We start from the raw sequence: 19596 nt of genomic DNA, 5'->3' as shown, positions 1-19596 counted from the left end.
AATGATTTGTTGAGTAGGCTATTCTGATCTTTTGTTGGTGTTTACTGGAATTAAGACAGAGCCTAATGTCTGTATCTATTGTACCAGGAGGTGGAAAAGTATTAAGAGGCGCAGTGTAATACCACACTGTTAAATGGTTATGGCAACATAGAAAGTGGAGTGCAAGTAGTCTGTAAGGTAGTTGAACAAAGCTGAATGTGAGGCTGAGCACTGCTTATGCACAGTGAATGGGCAAAACCTTTCACACTTCTGAACAAACTGTCAGGTATACAGGCAAGCTTTGATTTTCAGTGATTCAGTCCATTTGGTTGCAGCCTGTTTTGTGGTGGGATGTGGTAGTTTTTCATGTTCAGTCAAGTGCAGTGAGAAGGCTTATTTTTTAAATTTCTGTTTTGTGAAAGTCATCCTAGACTCTCTGAGTAGTGACAGGTGGGTTACTCCTGTGAAGCAGTCAAGCTCATTCATTGAGGTAGGGGTACCCTGACCCTGTGTTAATGTGTGACCAGCATGGGGGTAGGTGCCCCTGTCAGCAGGTTAATTAAGCTTGATGGGAATGTCTCAAATCTAATGAAGTGAAATTCCTAAAGTGTAACAGTCCGTTCCAGAGTGCTGGCTAGCAGGGCACAGCAACGTCACACTGTGGAACAACGAGCAACGGCTGTAGGTTTATGAGGAAGAGGTTTTTCAACAATTCTTTATTAAGGGGGTAGTACTGTGTGCACTTGTTTCATATACTAGGATTCACCTGTCACGCTTGCAAATTGCCCGGGAGCTTTGTTTATCATGTAAACACAGTCAACCCTAAACAAAGTGCACTGAATGCCGTACAAATCTCTTCACCTGCTTGACAGTAACAGTATCTGTATCTGCAGGGATGGAAATAAGACTCCTTTTCAATAGCAGTTTACTCATTCCAGGTTTTAGTACAAGCCTGATTAGCCCCAGTGTATAGGTAACAAGCTCAGGTGGGTCTTATTAAATTTATAGTAAAACCAGGAATGGATCAAACTGCTATACAATGGGAGTCTTATTTCCTTCCCCGTGTCTGCCTGATTCCATTATAAAAAAGATGAATAACCTTCAGTAAACATTAGAAAACATGTTTGTGCTTCAAAACATATTGGAAGTAGGACGTGCTGATGATGCTGCCTCCTGACCTTCCGTTGTTCCAGCGTCTTGCCTCTCTGAACTTTCAAAGCCACTTCCTTTTGTTTTTTTGATGCTAATTTTGGAGCTCACACAAGCAACGTTTCAGATCTGAATGAAGTGGATTTTGCTGCTTCGAGGAAAGATGTGGGATTTTGCTGTGTCAAACAAAGCGCCCTGGCCAGAAGCACTGAGAAAATAATAATAATAATAATAATAATAATAATAATAATAATAAAAAAAGATAGAAATAGTTTCATATCTCATTACTGCAGTGTCTGTATTTTTGATTAGGTAATGCTGGTTGAGGGGATTTTCTTCTTTGAGCTGTAAAAAGCACTTGGCTTGTTGGAGACTATCTGTCTTGTGTTTAAACAACTGTGTGCACTTTCTAGTCACATTTTCAGAAGATTGCTTCCAGAGCATTGAGCTGTGCTTCACCTCCTTCAGCAAGTCTCTTGGGACCTGTGGTGGGCTTTGATTAGAAACATTGGTTAAACAGTTACTGCCTTAAACCATTAGGTAGAACATTAAACATTTTAATTTTTTTTTTTAAATACCAATTATCCATGAGATTTTCAGGCCCCAGAGTGAGAAACTGTGCTTCAGGGATTGCTTAGGTATGTTAATGATACAAACCGTGTATACTCTCAATTAGCCTTTGCTTTAGGCTGTCAAAACATATTTCCGGCTGAAATTGTCTGCATCAGTGTTTCAGTTTCCATAGACGCAGGCCGGGCCAAAACAGCAGATTTGTGTTTTTGTTTTCATTCACCAAAATAACCGAGCGTAGTCATTTTTATCCCGGTTCTGCTGTGGTGAACTTATTTGACAGTCAGTTTAAGCTTCACTTCTCACTGTGGTCAGGCCGATTCCCGGGGGTGCTCTGTTTCCAACAGCAGTTGGTTACAAAAACAAAACAAATGAAACCCACTATGTTTCAGGAAGGTGGTGTTGGAGAATGGGAAGTTAAGACACATATGCATTACTTTATGGAAAACAAACTGTTGGGTGCTTACCCATATCCTGACTCATCTCTTAAATCACAGTTGTGTGATACAGGAGGTGTTTGAAAATCGTCCCGTACACACCTATGTAAACAACTCCCAGCAGTCGCCTCTAGCCCGGGGACCATTTGCTTTGAGACACCCCTGGCCTTTCTAACCCTTAACGGCAAATGGAAAAAGATAAGAAGCCCCACTGAAAAGAAAATAACAGGATGTGACCTCTCTTTTGAGAATTCAGGAATTGAAAAGCCTCCCCTTGTCAATTTACAAAATGATACTGGGATGATTTTAATGTCTGATGGATACAGGCTTTTGAGTCAGAAGGGTAGGCAGGTCTTGGCCTTCCTTATTCAGAGGTGAAAAGGTGGGTAACTAGGGAACAGAAAAGAGGAATCCAACAAGACCAGAGGCTCTGCACCCAGACGGATGCTGCCATCGGTGTGTGTTCTCTTTCTTTCATAGTTTTCAGTGGATTTATGTTGACCTAAAAGGTTTTAAATGTGAAAGGTATGTGCATTTTCAGTAACCTTCTTTGAATTGAACAGAAAACCGCAAGACAATCCAGGATCTGTGTACTGTCCTTTTTTTATGATCTGACTTTATTTATTTGACAGTATCAAGTTTCGTTTCTGTAAACTGGTCTGCTTCCCATAGATATCGACAGACACAACACTGAACTGTCACTGATGTTTTGAAATAGGAAATTACGTGAGAGGCCTAGGCACGAAACCTCAGCAACTAGGGGGGTGAGGGGGGACCAAAGCTGAGTTACAAAAACCACAGCCGTTACTTTTTTCAGATGGAGGTCAAATGAGCAAGTTGCAGCGCTGCATATGGCATCTCGACTCAATTCAACACAAAACCACATTTTCAAACCATCAAGAGTGCAGTTAATTCGTTTCACATTTTTAACTAATTGAGAATAATATAGTGTGCTGTAATATTCTAGATCATGGTGGGTTAGGTGCTGATTCTGAAACAGAAGGACGCACTCTTCCCTCCTTGCCTCCCCCATCTCCAGTACATTGAGAACACCTGCCATCACAAGTATGGTGCCCCACTGATGGTGGACGGCATGGTTTGTTACGGGCACGCTTACTGTAACAGACCCTCAAATATCCAGCAAGGTTGGCACTGGGCCCTATTTCCTGTGTAACTGCATATCTGCTGGATGATATTACTCTGACTGGATGGCTCTCGTGTTGTCGTTTCTTCCAGATGTAAATGCGCTCATGTCTTTGAGAGCTGGATTTACACAGTTTAGATATGAAGTGTCGATTCAAAGTGGAAGTAATTAATGAGACCCCTATATTTAAACACACCAGGTCCATCTAACGAGCTGGATACTACTGATACATCTACTGTATTCCAGGAAGTCCAGTCTCTTCCTGTGATTCTGTATTATACAATTTTACTAAAGAGTATAAACAACTTCACACATTTAACAGTCATCACAGGTACAAACATATTCTGCAACTTATTTTGTGGGGTAGTTAAGTGATTGAAAATACAAGAGTAATGATTGGATGAAAATGTGTAATTGAACTGTAATTGATATGGTATAAGTACAATTACGCAGGTGTCAAGGTTCACCGGCAGTTACTTACAATTACATTGTAATTGCAATTCATTACAAATTGCACATTTACAAGTGTAATTGAGCCCAGGTCTATACTGAGTCATTGTTAAAGTAAAGAATATGGCCATGTATTGGTACAGAGTTAGGGCTGGTTCTTAAAAGCCAGATCCAGGAGGTGAAAGAAATTGTACTGACTAGAACAATCAGCAACACACAATTCAGATTCAGACAAGCAAACCAAATTCCCCTTATGGATTGTGATTTTAAGAAAAAAAAAAAATATTCTTCCCGCAGTCACAAGCAGGCCCATCTGTTTTTGAGAGCCTCTTCTTCTGATTGCAAGATTGTCTTAAGTAACATTATCCCAACCTGCTTCATTATCCCTCTAATTACATCTGGCTGTGCGCTATTGAAAAGAGGTTAGCTTGAATAGAAGACATACGGTTTACAGAGGCAGGTGTTGGAGGTGAGTGCCTCCCCTTCTTACACCCTGTGAAGCTGGCAGCAGCTCCAAAATACTGTTCCTTTAATGAGAGCCTGTCTTTGTCTAGGCCTCTCTTTTGAGAAGAGGCTTTTTGTAAATTAGGGTTCGGATGGATTCAACTTTCAAGAGAAAGGCACTTCAGCTTGCAGGATATTTGATATTCCAAAGTACATTCTGCATACAAACCTGTTCAGCTGTACACATGTTCTTAAAAGCATGTATACAACCCTTGCCTCATTTCCCCAGCGCAATTTGCATCTTTTTAACTAGGTGGTGAAATTTGTCATGATGTTTAACTTGATATGGGGGAAAGTCAGTATTGAATACTTCAAAGCGTTGTTTTATGTATGGGAAATGGGTAGGTACAGTACACCTACTGTACGTTTTGAGTCATCCAGCAGTTTCGTATTGCAAATCTGGGCCCTTTTTAAACATGCTCGTTCTTGAAAAAAGATTTTGCTTTGAGAGCAATACTTGGCACGTCTTTTTTTTTTTTTTTTTTTTTTTTCTTTCTTTTAACCACAATAAAATATGCATCGGCAAGAAAACATAATTTGTTCCTTTTTTAGATTTTTAAAATGATGGATTCATTCATTAAACTCCCCACTTGTACCATCTAGTTTTCAGACCCAAATCTTCTCCAACGTTCTCATCTTTTCCAGTGTATGAATGTTTTTTTTGAATAACTGAATCAGTGAGTGTGTAATGGTTATTTCTAATGAGCAAAAAGGGATTTTCAATGCTGTTTGTTGCCAAGAACGTATTCCGAGTCCAAGTCTCCAGACAGCCAGGATCTTTTTACTGTTTTTTTATCTTTTATTTTATTGACTGGGAGAGGTTAGGCAGTTGTTTGAAGTCTTGCAGGGAGAGAGGGAGGCCTCCAAGGCTCCAGTGCTTAATGTGCTGGGGTGCATAATTTTAAAGTAGGTTGAATGGCTGCATTAGACTGACCTTAACCTAGATATGAGAATATCTACAGACTAGACATTAAAACAGCTCAGTAGCACTGACGCAGAAAGGGGCAGTCGGTTTCCATCAAAGATATAGGTTGAGTAAACGGAGAAAGTAACGGGATTGATTGCTTCCTACTTCAGATGAACTTTAAATGGATCTAGAAGAAAATAAGTATTTGGCCCTTACTACCCAGCCCAGTTTTGCACCTTCCATTCTGTCAACCTCAGTAGGAGGAAACAAACTTTAATAAGACGCATTGTTACCCAGCTGTGTTTGCCTTGAACGTATTGTTATTAAAGATCACATTTCTCAAGTAAGTGTAGCAAAATCCTTATTAACTGACTTGCAGTTAAGTGCAGTTCAGACCAGAGATTTAACCACCGGCACGGTTTTAGCAGTATAAGCAGTTGGTAAATGACAGCTGGTAGATCTCAGCTATACTACAGTATGTAGAGTATGCATTACTGCCAGTGTGTGCAACTCACCTGCTCCCACCTGGAAGCACTTACTTGTTTTACAATCGCTTTGAGCTACTGGCACCATTAATTAGCCTAAAGATACAGACCTCTAATTCAAACCACCAGTCCCTGGAGTGTAGGTTTTCTCACAGGCAAAATACAGATCTGATGCATCTAGCAGATGTTCTGCTGGAAAGGTTGCTCAATGGGTAATATGGAGCCAAAAGCTAGTCTAGTTAGTCTTTGGGAAGTCCTACATTTATAGGAAGAATATGTGATGTTAAAAGCTGGTTGACTTGATCATTTAGCATAACTTTACTATTTCAATTTCACACTCAATCTTGGTGCTGCATTCTGTGTTTCACTAGAAGATTCTCAATTGCAGTGGTTTTAATTAGTAGAACAGTTGGCTATTACTGATAGATTTCCTAGAGATGAGACCATTCATTTCACATTATAATTGGTGTAGATTCAACACTTGCTACTTAATCTTAGAAAAAGCCCTTTGTTTTAATGTGTAAGGCGTGCTTTGCGATTTCCTTCAAAGGCATTTTCCAGAGTTTTGACATTTTTAAACACACAAGTGTGGTACCGTTTCACTGTGCCTGGATCCCAAGAGTGGCAGATGGCAGCTTAGCCCATTGAGGAGGAAAACATCACAGCTTCAAATAGCTTGGGGTCAGAGGTCATGGAAACATCTGCCATGGGTTGTGTTGGGAAGCACATTGCTGCACTGAAAGAAACCTGTTCCAGGAAGTCTAATGGTTGTGGCTACTGCACAAAGGAGATGGAGCTGAGCTTTGCCTTTCTTTTATAGGGGCTGGCAAAAGAATAGGGTTCAGTTAGAGTGAAATGGCTCAGGCTATTGATACTAAATCAATTTCTCTGGCCTGTGCTACTTTTACATTTTGCCTCTTATTTTTTTTAAACATTCTAATTATTCAATTAGTCATTCATTACTTGGATTAAACCCATACACCTTTTTAAGTTTAATAATTTAGCACTAACTTAATGAACAGCCAGTTGTATTTTGTGGAACTAGCCAGCCTCAATTAAAACGGAGAAGCGTTCAAATATGTTTTCAGTGGTAATTAGTGACCAGGTAGAGTACAGCCGCTTTCTTGAGTATTTTTTGCTGACCATGTATTTAACACTTTTCCGCCAAGTTAAAGAATAAACGGCAAGAATTCTTCAGCACCATGCGCTGGGGAACTGAAGTTCCAAATATTTTTAGAGCACGGTGTGTAACTAAAGCAGCGATGTGAAAAGGGAGACTAAAGGTCTTCGCTTTTCCCCCCAGACTGGGGATTTTATCAGGCCAGGGCGAGACTGAAGTTATTTCAAAGAGGGTGAGAGATTTCACAGTGACCTGCAAAGTGAGGCTGCCAGATCTGTTTCATTCAGGAGTGTCGACCGGGGCACAAGCAGGCTTGAGAGTGTAAACTCAGAAAGAGTTGGCGCCTCTCACTCGGGGCACCGGGTAAACAGAAAAGCAAGACTGCATTGCATGCTGTGTGTGGTTTTATTATGCAGCCTTATATGACTTCTCCATACATGTATCTTCATTATTGGTAGACTTTTCTGATGTTCTCCCAGAGGAAATTGAGTCAGAAGCTAGCTGGAAACTACAGAGGCAAACCTTTGAACTGGGTGGGTGATGATAAGCTGTCAGTAAGGATTTTTTTTGGAATGGTGCAGATGTTCAAAAGCAGTTTCTTTTCCCCCTGTGCTGAGTGTCTGTATACTAGTGACTTTTTTCAGCATCTGATACGGCAGCAGCAGCCAATTAAAACTGTCTTGGTTTAATACAGAGAAACTAGCAGTCTAGTGTAGTTGATACGTTTGTCATTTGAATTTTTGTTTTTTAGTATTTCTAATTTCAGTGTGTTTGTTTATGAATGATAATATAGAGAAGCTCCTTTTCCAGTTTTGACTGAAGACTGAAATTATTAGAGGGAGAAAACCGTGTTCTTATACTGTAATATTGCGGCGTTGAGTTTGCAGGCAAGTGTGATCTTTAATGAGCTGCAGTAGTACAAAAAAAAAGAGAGCGAGAGAATGAGCGATGGTAAGTTTAACAGCTGAATGCACACTCTCGCAGTTTGGAGTCAGCATGCCTTCGGTCAGCTCTGAAAGGCTGCTGGAACAATGAGCCCACTCATAAAGACAGCATGCCTGAATCCAGGCCGCAGGGACGCCGTTCAGCCAGCCAGGAGCCCGGCCTTTTCTTTTCTTCTCAACAAGCCAATTCCTGCGTGTGATTGGTGGCGGGGCGGCCAGCAGCTGCCGTCCGCTCATTAACATGCGCACCTGCTCCTCGTGGCCTTTCTGGGAGGCCAGCAGATGCCCCTCTTCATTATGCCCAATTTTTTATTTATTTATTTTTTGGCTGGGATAATAAAATCTCATTACTTGATGTTCAAGAATCCTTGCAAATTCCCGGACACAATGAGACGCAAATAGCATTTTCTTTTTTTTTTTTTTTTTATAGATATAAAACATCTCCCTCTTACAAAAGGAAAAAGAATTTGGTGCCACAGATGGAAAGACTGTTGTTCATTAATGTAACTGAATTCCTTCAAATAAAAATCTAGACACAAGCTTTCAGAAAATAAAAACAATATATTTAATCCAGTCCTGCTACATGCAGCCATCAGATAAACGTCAAGAAGTATCAGTCCATTACAACATGTATTTGTATTGAAGTCTTTTGTCAACCCATTTGTTTTCCTGACCCCAGATCCTTTTAAGTGAACATTTTATGATTTATTATTATTTTGTATATATTTTTTTTTTTTACTAATCCTATGAGAAGGATTCTATGTGTATAACTTCAGTCAACAAAACATTAAAGACAAGGTTTATGCAACAAGTTGGCCTCCCATCAAACTAATGAAATACGCGGCTAGTGAAACAGAACCGTGTACCAAAAGGCTTAACGCAATGTATGCAGGGCTTTGGACTGGGGATGATCAAATAACTCCAAGGCTCTTGATCTCCAGGGAAGTGATGGGATCGAATCAGACAGTGCATTGCAGTGTACGCTGTGTAGGGCCGTTAAGTGGAGCGTTGTGTTTACCAAATGTGCTTTCTGAAGCCCATGGCATCCACCAAAATGTTTTGTTGCATGAGCAAAAGTTTAGACCTACTAAACCCCAGGAGCCACATTGTAAAAACAGCATGGCTCCCCCCCCCAAGGTAGACTGCTGTTCCTGGGGTGGAGGCGAGATTTGGCGGCATTTGGCATAGATCCAAAGAGCATTTGTTAGTGTCTGGTGATTTGCGTTGGTTTTAGCATTGTCATGTTTGAAAAATAACATCTTTTGTATCATCTGGAAAGAATTGTGAAGCTGGTAGCAGTATGTTGTGGTGGTGCCAACTCTGTTATAAAGCCCTGTTTTTATAGAATCTGTAAAGACTTTGAGAGAATTTTGCAAACTATTCTCCCTTTTATGCAGTCCTGATTGATGTTGGAGAGGCCTACTCTGCTAAAAGAATACAAGGTATTCAGGTAGAGACCCCTCCCCAATGTTAGCGCTAAGTTCAAAAGAACAGACAGACAGTACCTTGTTTTTTTGAAAGAATGAGTCCTACAAAAAAAGGGAGCTGAAATGCATGAAGACGGCAGATTTTTTTGTCTAAGAGCTGTTGACAAGGGGTTGTCCTGTGAGATTTTTCCTTTTGGTATGAATGGCCCTTTTTTTTTTTTTTTTTGCAGGTTTATTTTAGACAGGGAGTACACAGACACATTAGCATATGTTTAATTATGTGGGATTTTTGGTCATCCAATTGTATGGGGAGGGGGGAGGGGGGAGGGGTTGGGTGCAATTCCATTGTTCAGGGAAGTATTTCGAGAGAGGTACAGTCTAACAGTCGTCCCCCCCCCCCCCCCCCCCCCCCCCACCCACACATATACTAAAGTAGTTTGGCACACTGGCAGTCAGTGACCCCAAATGCCTTTGTCTGCATGTTTAGCAGGAGGGTGCCTGTGAAGGAGTGACCATCCTTTTCTTGTGTTGGTGATTTATAGGCGCAGTGGTCTCTGGGGAACGCAGGGGGGCAGGTGGTGAAGTGGCGTGTCAATCCCATTTAGAATTCCCATGCACAATCAGGTTCAAAAGGAACTGGAGACTACCCCCTCCCCAAACCTCTGTTTTGGATTGGTAATTACTGGGGTTAGCAAGGGCGGCATGGTTGGTTGAAAAATACTGATTAACACTTCATGCTGAAATGGAGCCTGGATACACAGAGGCCTAAACTCAGAGGAAATGGAGCATTAGGGATGGGGGTGTTTTTTAAGTAATCACGTTTCCAAAACCAGGACAAATAGTTATGTAAAAACAAAATTAATTTTTAACTAGTTAAAACCAAAATAATTCTAATCAGGTTTTTGAACGCTTGTTGGTTTTTGGCTTCAAATAAGCTGTATGGATAGCTAAACTCAGTGTGTGGCACCATAACTTATTTTACAAAACAAGCAACCAAGTTATCAGTTTTGTAAAATGAAGGGTTATTTGTTTCCAGCTAAAACTGACTGCTAAGTCCCCCTGTAATTACCGTGTCATGTCATTGTCTTTCCAGATGTTCCATCGACTATTTCGGCAGCAGGTGTGAGTACCCAAACCCCTGTCTCAGCTCGCCATGCAAGAACGCAGGAACGTGTCGTCCGTTTAACCATGGCAACACGGTGGATTATACCTGCATGTGCCGTGTTGGCTATACTGACCGTCTCTGCCTCACACCCATTGATAACGTGTGCCTAAACAACCCCTGCAGGAACGGAGGGACTTGTGAGCTCATCAGCCTCAAGGAATACAAATGCCGGTGTCCGCCAGGGTGGTCAGGTAAAAAACAAATACTCAATATGTACTTGGGTAGCTTTACAGATGAAATTAAGTTCAGATGCTGAACTAGTATCGCATTTTAATTCACTACTACTCCCAGGTGAGACGTGTCAACAGGCTGATCCTTGCGCCTCCAACCCTTGCGCCAACGGCGGCCAGTGCTCCCCGTTTGAAGCGCACTACATCTGCAGCTGCCCCTCGGGATTCCACGGCCCGTCCTGCAAGCAAGACAAGAACGAGTGCGCCCTGAGCCCCTCTCCGTGCCAGAACGGAGGCAAGTGCGTCAACGAGTTTGGCTCCTACCGGTGCGAGTGCCAGCAGCAGTACATTGGAAAGAACTGCGAGATCCCTTACGTGCCATGCAACCCCTCGCCCTGCCAGAACGGGGGAACCTGCCGGCAGACTGGAGATACCTCCTACGACTGCGCCTGCCTGCCAGGTACAGTGAGCTTTCACGTGTGTGTGTGTGCGTGCGTGCGTGCGTGTGTGTGTGTATGTATATGTGTGTGTGTGTATGTATATGTGTATATATACATACATATATATATATATATATGTATATGTGTATATATATATATATATATATATATATATGTATATGTGTGTGTGTGTGTGTGTGTGTATATATATATATATATATATATATATATATATATATATATATATATATATATATATATATATATATATATATATATATATATATATATATATATATATATATATATATATATATATATATATATATAATTTGTGCAAAGGTTCCAGCAAAGGTTGGCCTTTCAAAGTGGAATATGATCCATATGTAGGACCTAACACAGGTCTTTCTTGGTATGAACTGTACTTCTGTGGTCACGTAATTTAAAATGTTACCATACTTTTTAACCTCCCTCCCAATGTAAAATGATTCTGTTGCTGTGCTTTTGTATGGAGTAATAGGTTAGAGGTCTTGAATGTTTCTTATCCGTGTGTCTGTGTGAGTGTGTGAATGGGGGAGAGCAGGGACATGTTCACATGCTATCAGGAGGAAACATCTGAACAACAACATCCGAAAAGCAGAGCCTTGTGGCCTAGACAGGGCAGGCACCTGTGGACACACAGTATAGACGTCAGGCTGTTTTAAAAGCAAGGGAACCCAAACTTTTCTGTAGGATGGGCTCCTGTTACAGCTGGTTGCTGGTATTGAAGTCTTTCCTCGCATTATATAATTGCCTAGTTCATTGTGCTGTTCATTGGTCAGAAAGCTCTAGTGATTTTACTATTAATAATATGCCTTTAAAGCTATAGGAATTGTGGTTGGAAACTGAAAGCACAACATCCTTACAAAGTTTAACCTTTTCATGCATGGCGATCTCATGTGGTGATGGATAATTTGATTCGATTGTTGCTATTAAAATAGTCCAGCAATGCAATAAAAGACTTCCTTTATCCTCCCCGTCATGCAATTCTGATCTTTTTTTCTCCGACTCTCCTCCCTCAAGTTCCGGCGAGCTGTTCCTTTTAACAGCCCTGCCTGTATCTGGTTGTGTGAGAGAGAACAGATTCATCTTGATAAGGGAAGACATCTTGTAAATCTGTTCTCAGTCATTTCTGTCTCTCTGGTTGCTGTTCTTGATTCTTCTTGCTGATTCCGTTGTTCATCAGTCTTGGATTTCAGTCAGCGAGCTGTCTGAGGGGAACAGGGTTGCTTCCTTGCTTGGGGTTGAACCATTTCATATCAGGGGTGATGTTGCAAAAGACATCTCGTCGTACTTTTTTATACGGTTCTAACACATACAACTAAACTGTGACATGATTGAAAAGGTCTCCAAGCATGTAGGCCGACTGCAGTTGAATGTTATACCGCCTAATTTATAAATATAAATAACCCTAAGTAGCTATTTGGGTAAAACGTGATCACATTTTGCATATTGACGGTGCACCTTTTTGTAAACTGATTTATGTACTTCGTTTCACCCTCCAGGTTTTGCTGGTCAGAACTGTGACAAGAACATTGACGACTGTCCTGAACACAAGTGCCAGAACAGAGGCACCTGTGTGGATGGTGTGAACACATACAACTGCCAGTGCCCACCTGAATGGACAGGTAAGCTTCCACTTGGGGTCGCTAACACGTACCACAATAAGAGTCAGCGGGAAATGTGCGATTTTTAATAGATTCTGTCTTGTTTCGGTTGTGCAGGCCAGTTCTGTATGGAGGATGTAGATGAATGCCAACTCATGCCCAATGCCTGTCAGAATGGGGGTACCTGCCATAACACCCACGGAGGCTACAACTGCGTGTGCGTCAATGGCTGGACGGGCGATGACTGCAGCGAGAATATCGACGACTGCGCCAGCGCTGCCTGCTACCTGGGGGCCACCTGCCACGATCGCGTGGCCTCCTTCTTCTGCGAGTGTCCACAAGGCCGGACAGGTAAGAACCTTGCGCTACTTTTTCGCCCGTAATGACAAAGAACAGTATCCAGAACACAGGGGGTTAAAATGCTCGGCACTTTTTATTTCTTTGTGTTCTCTTCTCACTACTGATACTCCTGCATGCATGAAAAGCGACATAAAGTAACCCGGCTTGCTGTTCTTCTGCTTCTTTTCAGGTTTGCTGTGCCACCTGGACGATGCCTGCATCAGTAACCCCTGCCAGAAAGGTTCGAACTGTGACACAAACCCAGTCAACGGCAAGGCTATCTGTACCTGTCCTCAAGGCTATATGGGCCCTGCCTGCAACCAGGATGTGGACGAGTGTTCTCTAGGTAATGACTTAATTTAATAAAGCCAGGGTATATTGTTTTTTGTGTGTTTAAGCCAATATCTGGCAGGCTTGGGAATCTTATAATTGGGCTGTTACAGGTGCCAATCCTTGTGAGCACGGGGGCAAGTGCATCAATACCAGGGGCTCCTTCCAGTGCCAGTGTCTGCAGGGCTACACCGGGCCTCGCTGTGAGCTGGATGTGAACGAGTGCATGTCCAGCCCCTGCCAGAACGACGCGACCTGCCTGGACCAGATTGGAGGCTTCAGCTGCATCTGCATGCCAGGTAACTTCAGTGTAGAGCTGCATGGATTGGATTTGTGGCTATCAATTTTTTATTTTTATTTTTTATTACCAGCTGACGAACCTAGTCTTGACGGCTCGTAACACTACGCAGCGGCTTTATCTTCATTATTGTTATATTTGTGAATAATTTTCTTTGAATCTAGTTTCTCTTAACAGTATCTGCTTGAATACCGAATGTTTTCAGCCTCCCTAAATAGCTTTTTTTTATGTTTTAATCTTCAGGTTACGAGGGCGTTTTCTGTGAAATCAATACAGACGAGTGTGCCAGCAGTCCATGTTTGAACAACGGAAAATGTATTGACAAGATCAACACATATCACTGCGAGTGCCCCACAGGTGAGAGAGAGAGAGAGAGAGAGAGAGAGAGAGAGAGAGAGAGAGGGAGGGTCAATAGAGCCTCCCCCCAGTCCGGCCTTTCAACTGGAAACAGAGACACAATGTAATCCATGCCTGGAGGGCAGGCTTAGCATGACGGGCTTGAAAATGTAGGAAAATCCATAGGAGGGAGGCTTAAGTAACAGTTTAATCTAATCGAGAAAGTGTGGAGCTTTAAAGTTTTCTCTTCCCAACTTTTAAATGTGAAGAATCTACACAAAACTTTAACTAGGATATAACCATGACTATAGATACAATACAATAATCAAACACGTTGTAGGGAGTCAAATATATTTAAAACCAATTGGTAGTAGTGCATTGAGATGCTTTAAGGGTTCATTAACAGATTAATATGTGTCCTGACCTAGTTTTCAGTCCTGGTTTTAAATGGAGGGAGTAGTTTCTTAGAGTAGCTTGGATTCCTGGTTGCTTGGTGGACCACTGTAAGCCAGTCAAAGGCATTGGGTATTTTAAAAAGGAAATGAATGCAGGCAAAGTGTGAATGGGGGTTTTGTATTGGCTAATCCTTTGATTTTTCTTTAGAGGGAGCCAATGAAATTATTAGACAGTAAAAAGTCTGCCCCTTGAAAAGAAAGAGCAAAGGCCTCCTCTAGAAGCAAAACTGTAAAAACCTGAATGCCGAGGCTACCTATAGCTTTGCCCAGTGAGCAGAAAAAAAGCTTAGCAGCTGAAAAGGGTCCGTGCAGGAAAGAAAGAAAGGGGCGACTCAATGGAGTGTCTGAGGGAAGGCTGCAGCGTAGAATACACACACAGTTCATCTTTGTAACAGGAAGGGAGGTGGTTGATTCAGGGTCTCTGCTTTTGCTTGAGAATTTATTCTGCGAATAGGGGTAGGCCTCCTCTTTCACTTTCCTATACACCATATCCATGGAAACGAAGACTGTAGCCTTGACTGTTTGATTTCCATAGGAGGGCTGGAAAACTGTAAAAGAAAAACCTATAATCCAGATAGAGATTGGAGTTTGTGGTATTTCCAGTGCATCTGGTTGATCTGTAGTTTAAAGCTGTTGAATCTTAAGAGACTATTTATAGTTTTCTTCTTGATTGGAAGTTGAGTGCTTTTAATTAAAAAATGAAAATAGTCACATACAACACAATGTAATTTTAGGCATCTGATTTGTTGTTCAATATTCAACATACATTTCAAATGAAGAGCCTTTAGGTAAAGGACAACCAAGTAGAGTTGGAATAACTCATTACAAGGAAACCTGAACGCTGTTTTGAACAGTTGTTGGCAATGGGAGGAGGTCAGAGTTCAAACAGTGCAAGAAGCTGTAGAATGTCATTGTTATGGAAAAGTTAAGAGGACAAAAGGAGCAGCCCGTTTGTTATCCTCGTCGCATTCATAAAACAGTAACCCTTTTGTCTGAGGCCTGCTGGTGAGGCCTATACGTTTTCATCCACAGTGTGAACCCAGATTTCAAAGAGAATTGTCGTAGAACGTGTTTCTGACACAGATCTGAATTTGAATGCAAAGACCAGTTTTAGAACTGGTAGGAAGCACACCACTGTATTGATCTCTGCTAAAGTGCAACGTGTCCTCATTTAAAGCAAATTTCTCTCCTTGACATTGCAGGTTTCACCGGGTTTCTTTGTCAGGTGGATATTGACGAGTGTGCCAGTACACCTTGCAAAAATGGAGCCAAGTGCGTGGATGGGCCAAACAAGTACACCTGTGAATGTACTGAAGGTGTGTGTTATATTTATACACTCTGCGACTTGCATACAAAACTATATACAATGTTAGCCATTTTGCGTTTTGGTCTGTTCCGCTAACTTTACCTGGTCTCCCGTAGGCTATTCTGGCATGTACTGCGAAAGCGATATTAACGAGTGCGACCCGGATCCTTGTCACTACGGCGCCTGTAAGGATGGCATTGCCACCTTCACCTGCGTGTGCAATCCTGGCTACACTGGCCGCCGGTGCGAGATCGACATCAATGAGTGCCAGAGCCAGCCTTGTCAGAATGGGGGAACGTGTCAGGACCGAAACAACGGCTACTTCTGCAACTGCCCTAAGGGGACAACAGGTGTGCTTTCCTGCGGTTTTGTTTTATAATATAAAGAGATTTATTTTAATATAATACACATTGTGTACAGTCTAAATTGGAAAGACTGTTGCAAAATAACTGTATTTGTATCTGAACGGTGTCTGATTGTGATTCTCTAGGAGCAAACTGTGAGATAAATCTTGACGACTGTGAGAAAAACCCTTGCGATTATGGCAAGTGCATCGACAAAATCAACGGCTACGAGTGCACCTGTGAGCCAGGCTACAAAGGTAAGAGCTGGTACACTTTCTCTCACTCACTCACTCACTCACTCACTCACTCAGGACCTAGTCTGAGCTCGTACTGATACAGGTTTGACAGGTGGCCTCCCTACTTTGTTTGTTTAAAATATTCAGGTCTAGTGTTGCCTGCTTCATGTCGGAGAACAGTGGACTCAATCCCTGAGCTGGAAGCAGATCTGTGGAAGTCTTTGCCTTATTTGTTTACCAAAAGATTTTACGATGCTCAGATTTGAAATGCTTGAAAGATCATCTTGAAAAACAAAAGGGAGGGTTCGGAGGAAGATTTGTGTAACTTTGAGAAACATGCTGTACTACATCCAAATAAAACAAGACATTTTCTCAACTCGAGGCAGCTTATATGAAAACACTGATATGCGTGTATCCTAGTAGCAAGTTTTCTGTTTAAAAAAAAAAAAAAAAAAAAACTGGAGCAAAATGTTATCAAGAGAGCAGGGAGTCCCATGGGTATCGTGTTGCTGGCCTTGCCTAACTGGGTTGTTTGATCATGATCAGAGACACAGAGAGGGAGACTGCACCTAGCTGCATAATAGTGGGGCCCGGACTTCATTCACCTGCTCAGGATGATCCTCATCATCGTCATTATCAAGCCGCAGTGGCCCAACCGTTACTCTGAGAGCTCTTCTGAATAGAGCCTTTCTTCTGCCAGGCTGCGGACTGCTGTGTAGAATTACAGGCCTAGATTATACCCCCCACCCCCCCACTCTTGCGCTCCTTTTATTTCTTATAAAAACCCAGAGGCATTGAAATGTATAACAAAAAGGGAGTTGTAATTTGAGAAACCACCCTGTCCATTACCATTTTTAATTAATAAGAATGGGGTGGGGGTAGATTAATCGTTGCTTAGTCATGTGTAAAATAAGGCCTGTGCTTTCCGCCGTTTGTATGCAGTCACCAGCAATCATTAAAGGGTAAATCGGTTTCCCCCTTTTGTATTTTGGCTTCTTGTATTGTGCAATGCTGGGATCCAGTGTGAACTTGTGTGATCTTAAAGTACAAGTGAGTCAGTTCTGGAGTGTTTTTTTTGCAGTGGCCACGTGAAACCACATAACCAATTATAAGCTTGAGGTTAAATGCAGGTGGTTTCCAAAGAAGGGGAAACATTCAATTGTTTAATGTTAAATTTGGGTGGGTGGTCTTTTATTTTTTGTGCCGTCATGGAGAATGCTTCAATTTTTGCTTTGGATTTTTTTTGGTTTTAGGTACAATGTGCAACATCAACATCGACGAGTGTGCCTCAAACCCCTGCCACAACGGCGGCACCTGCAGGGACGGCATCAACAGCTTCACCTGCGTCTGCCCAGAGGGGTACCACGATCCCACCTGTCTGTCTGAGGTCAATGAGTGCAACAGCAACCCCTGCATTCATGGGTCCTGCCAGGATGGTGTCAATGGGTAAGCCTATTCCTGTAGAACTGCAGAGGGAACTTTGCACTGAGGTCCTTTTTAGATTAGAACCGCATCTTGATGCATGGTTTTAACTTCACTTTATTTTCTCTCATCAGCTACAAATGTGACTGTGACCCTGGCTGGAGCGGTACAAACTGTGACATCAACAACAATGAATGCGAATCCAATCCCTGTATGAACGGAGGCACCTGTAAAGACATGACCAGCGGCTATGTCTGCACCTGTCGAGTTGGATTCAGTGGTGAGGAACCATCCTTATAGCGAATTAATTAGCTGAACGTGTCTTGCTCTCTGTAAATCTGTTTCATTTTGTTGGCAGAGTTGGTCCGGATTTGTTTTAATGATGTATCCATTGTTTTAGGTCCCAGCTGCCAGACAAATATCAACGAGTGTGCGTCTAACCCCTGCCTGAATCAAGGGACCTGCATTGATGATGTGGCTGGCTACAAATGCAACTGCTTGTTGCCTTACACTGGTAAGAACTTGCTATCCGCCTTTCAGTTTCCGTCACTTTTGTATTTAGATTGGCACAGGCAAGTCTTCCAAATGTTGTGAAGACCTTTTGGTTTTCACAGATTTAGCGTGGGTTTTTGTTTCAATATGAGAAAATACTTTTCAGCTGTCTGTTTTACCTTTTTGGATTCTTTTTTGGAAAAAAAGACACTCCTCCAGAGTTGAAATAATACCGTGCTGGTTTTGGAGTGGGTTGGGAACTGCTGCTTGACCCATTTCCTGTTTGCCCGCTTCCTGCTTCCTGTCTCACAGAACAGCAAAGGCCTACACAATGGCAGGAAACTATGGCGATTTTCCTGCCTGTGCTTGTTGCCATGGAAATGGCAAATGGCTCTGGAGACTCATGCAGGCAAACTATAGCAGATAAAAAAGAATTCGCAGGATAATCCTTGAGGGAACTTCAACTAAGAATGATGCAAATGTTCTGAAATTCAGGATGTACAGCAACCAGTTTTTGAATTAAGCTTTTTCTATGGTTTGAAACCAGAATTTGATATGGAACTGTAATAGGACTAGGTACCATGAATAGTGCTCAGAAATGGTAGGACTGAAGATTCATGCGCCACTTACAAGATATCTTCAGATTTAATAATTACTTCAATTGTAGATATTCTTGCCCCGTTTTATGTGTCACCACCTGAAAGGATGCAGTTCTTGATCTGAATGTATTTCTTTGACAGGAGCGAACTGTGAGGGTCTCCTCGCTCCCTGTGCTGCAAACCCATGTAAGAACAAGGGGGCTTGCCAGGAGTCGGAGGACTATGAGAGCTTCTCCTGTGTGTGTCCGGAGGGCTGGCAAGGTAGGCATCCACAGCTTCATTCCATTGTTTTTAGGTGTTCAGACTGACCAACCAACATTTAGAAAAATGTCCTGAAATGTGGTGCTTTTTTCTTGTGTGCGTCTTCAGGACAGACCTGTGAAAGCGACATCAACGAGTGCGTGAAGAATCCCTGCCGAAACTTTGCCCCCTGCCAGAACACCATCGGCGGCTACAGGTGCAACTGTAAATCCGGCTATTCGGGACGTAACTGCGAAACCGATATCGACGACTGCCAGCCTAGTAAGTGAGACCACGGCTTCCGCACCTGCGCACCACTATCATAAAGAGGTAAATAAAACCCAAATGTTTTCAGTTTTAAAATGATTTGTTGTTTCTCTACCCAGACCCCTGCAGTAATGACGGATCCTGCTCCGATGGCATCAGCAGCTTTGTGTGCACCTGCCTGCCAGGGTTCCGTGGGCCGATATGTGAGGAGGACATCAACGAGTGCGACAGCAACCCCTGCAAAAACGGGGCCAACTGCACAGACTTCGTGAACAGCTACACCTGCAGCTGCCCCGCAGGCTTCAGCGGCATCCACTGCGAGAACAACACCCCCGACTGCACTGAGAGGTAGTGCAGAAACACTATTCCTGGGCTCAATTATAAAACTATAAAAA

General features: G+C 42.3%; 1 protein-coding gene across 1 annotated transcript in view; it reads left to right on the top strand.

The window, feature by feature from the left end:
• LOC131702938 (neurogenic locus notch homolog protein 1-like) overlaps positions 1-19596 on the top strand; it is a 35143-nt gene that overhangs the window by 4845 nt on the left and 10702 nt on the right. Inside the window, exons 3-18 of the mRNA XM_059005697.1 lie at positions 10210-10472; positions 10573-10911; positions 12436-12558; positions 12655-12888; positions 13067-13222; positions 13320-13505; positions 13748-13861; positions 15498-15611; positions 15718-15951; positions 16092-16202; positions 17435-17627; positions 17738-17883; positions 18004-18117; positions 18836-18955; positions 19064-19216; positions 19321-19549. Of these exons, the coding sequence (XP_058861680.1) occupies positions 10210-10472; positions 10573-10911; positions 12436-12558; positions 12655-12888; positions 13067-13222; positions 13320-13505; positions 13748-13861; positions 15498-15611; positions 15718-15951; positions 16092-16202; positions 17435-17627; positions 17738-17883; positions 18004-18117; positions 18836-18955; positions 19064-19216; positions 19321-19549 (2829 nt within the window). The remainder of the gene's footprint in view (positions 1-10209; positions 10473-10572; positions 10912-12435; positions 12559-12654; positions 12889-13066; positions 13223-13319; positions 13506-13747; positions 13862-15497; positions 15612-15717; positions 15952-16091; positions 16203-17434; positions 17628-17737; positions 17884-18003; positions 18118-18835; positions 18956-19063; positions 19217-19320; positions 19550-19596) is intronic.

The sequence above is a fragment of the Acipenser ruthenus genome, chromosome 31, assembly GCF_902713425.1.
Source record: "Acipenser ruthenus chromosome 31, fAciRut3.2 maternal haplotype, whole genome shotgun sequence".
NCBI lineage: Eukaryota > Metazoa > Chordata > Actinopteri > Acipenseriformes > Acipenseridae > Acipenser > Acipenser ruthenus.
Note: the sequence above shows the minus strand (reverse complement) of the source record. Positions and strands in the feature narration are given on the sequence as shown.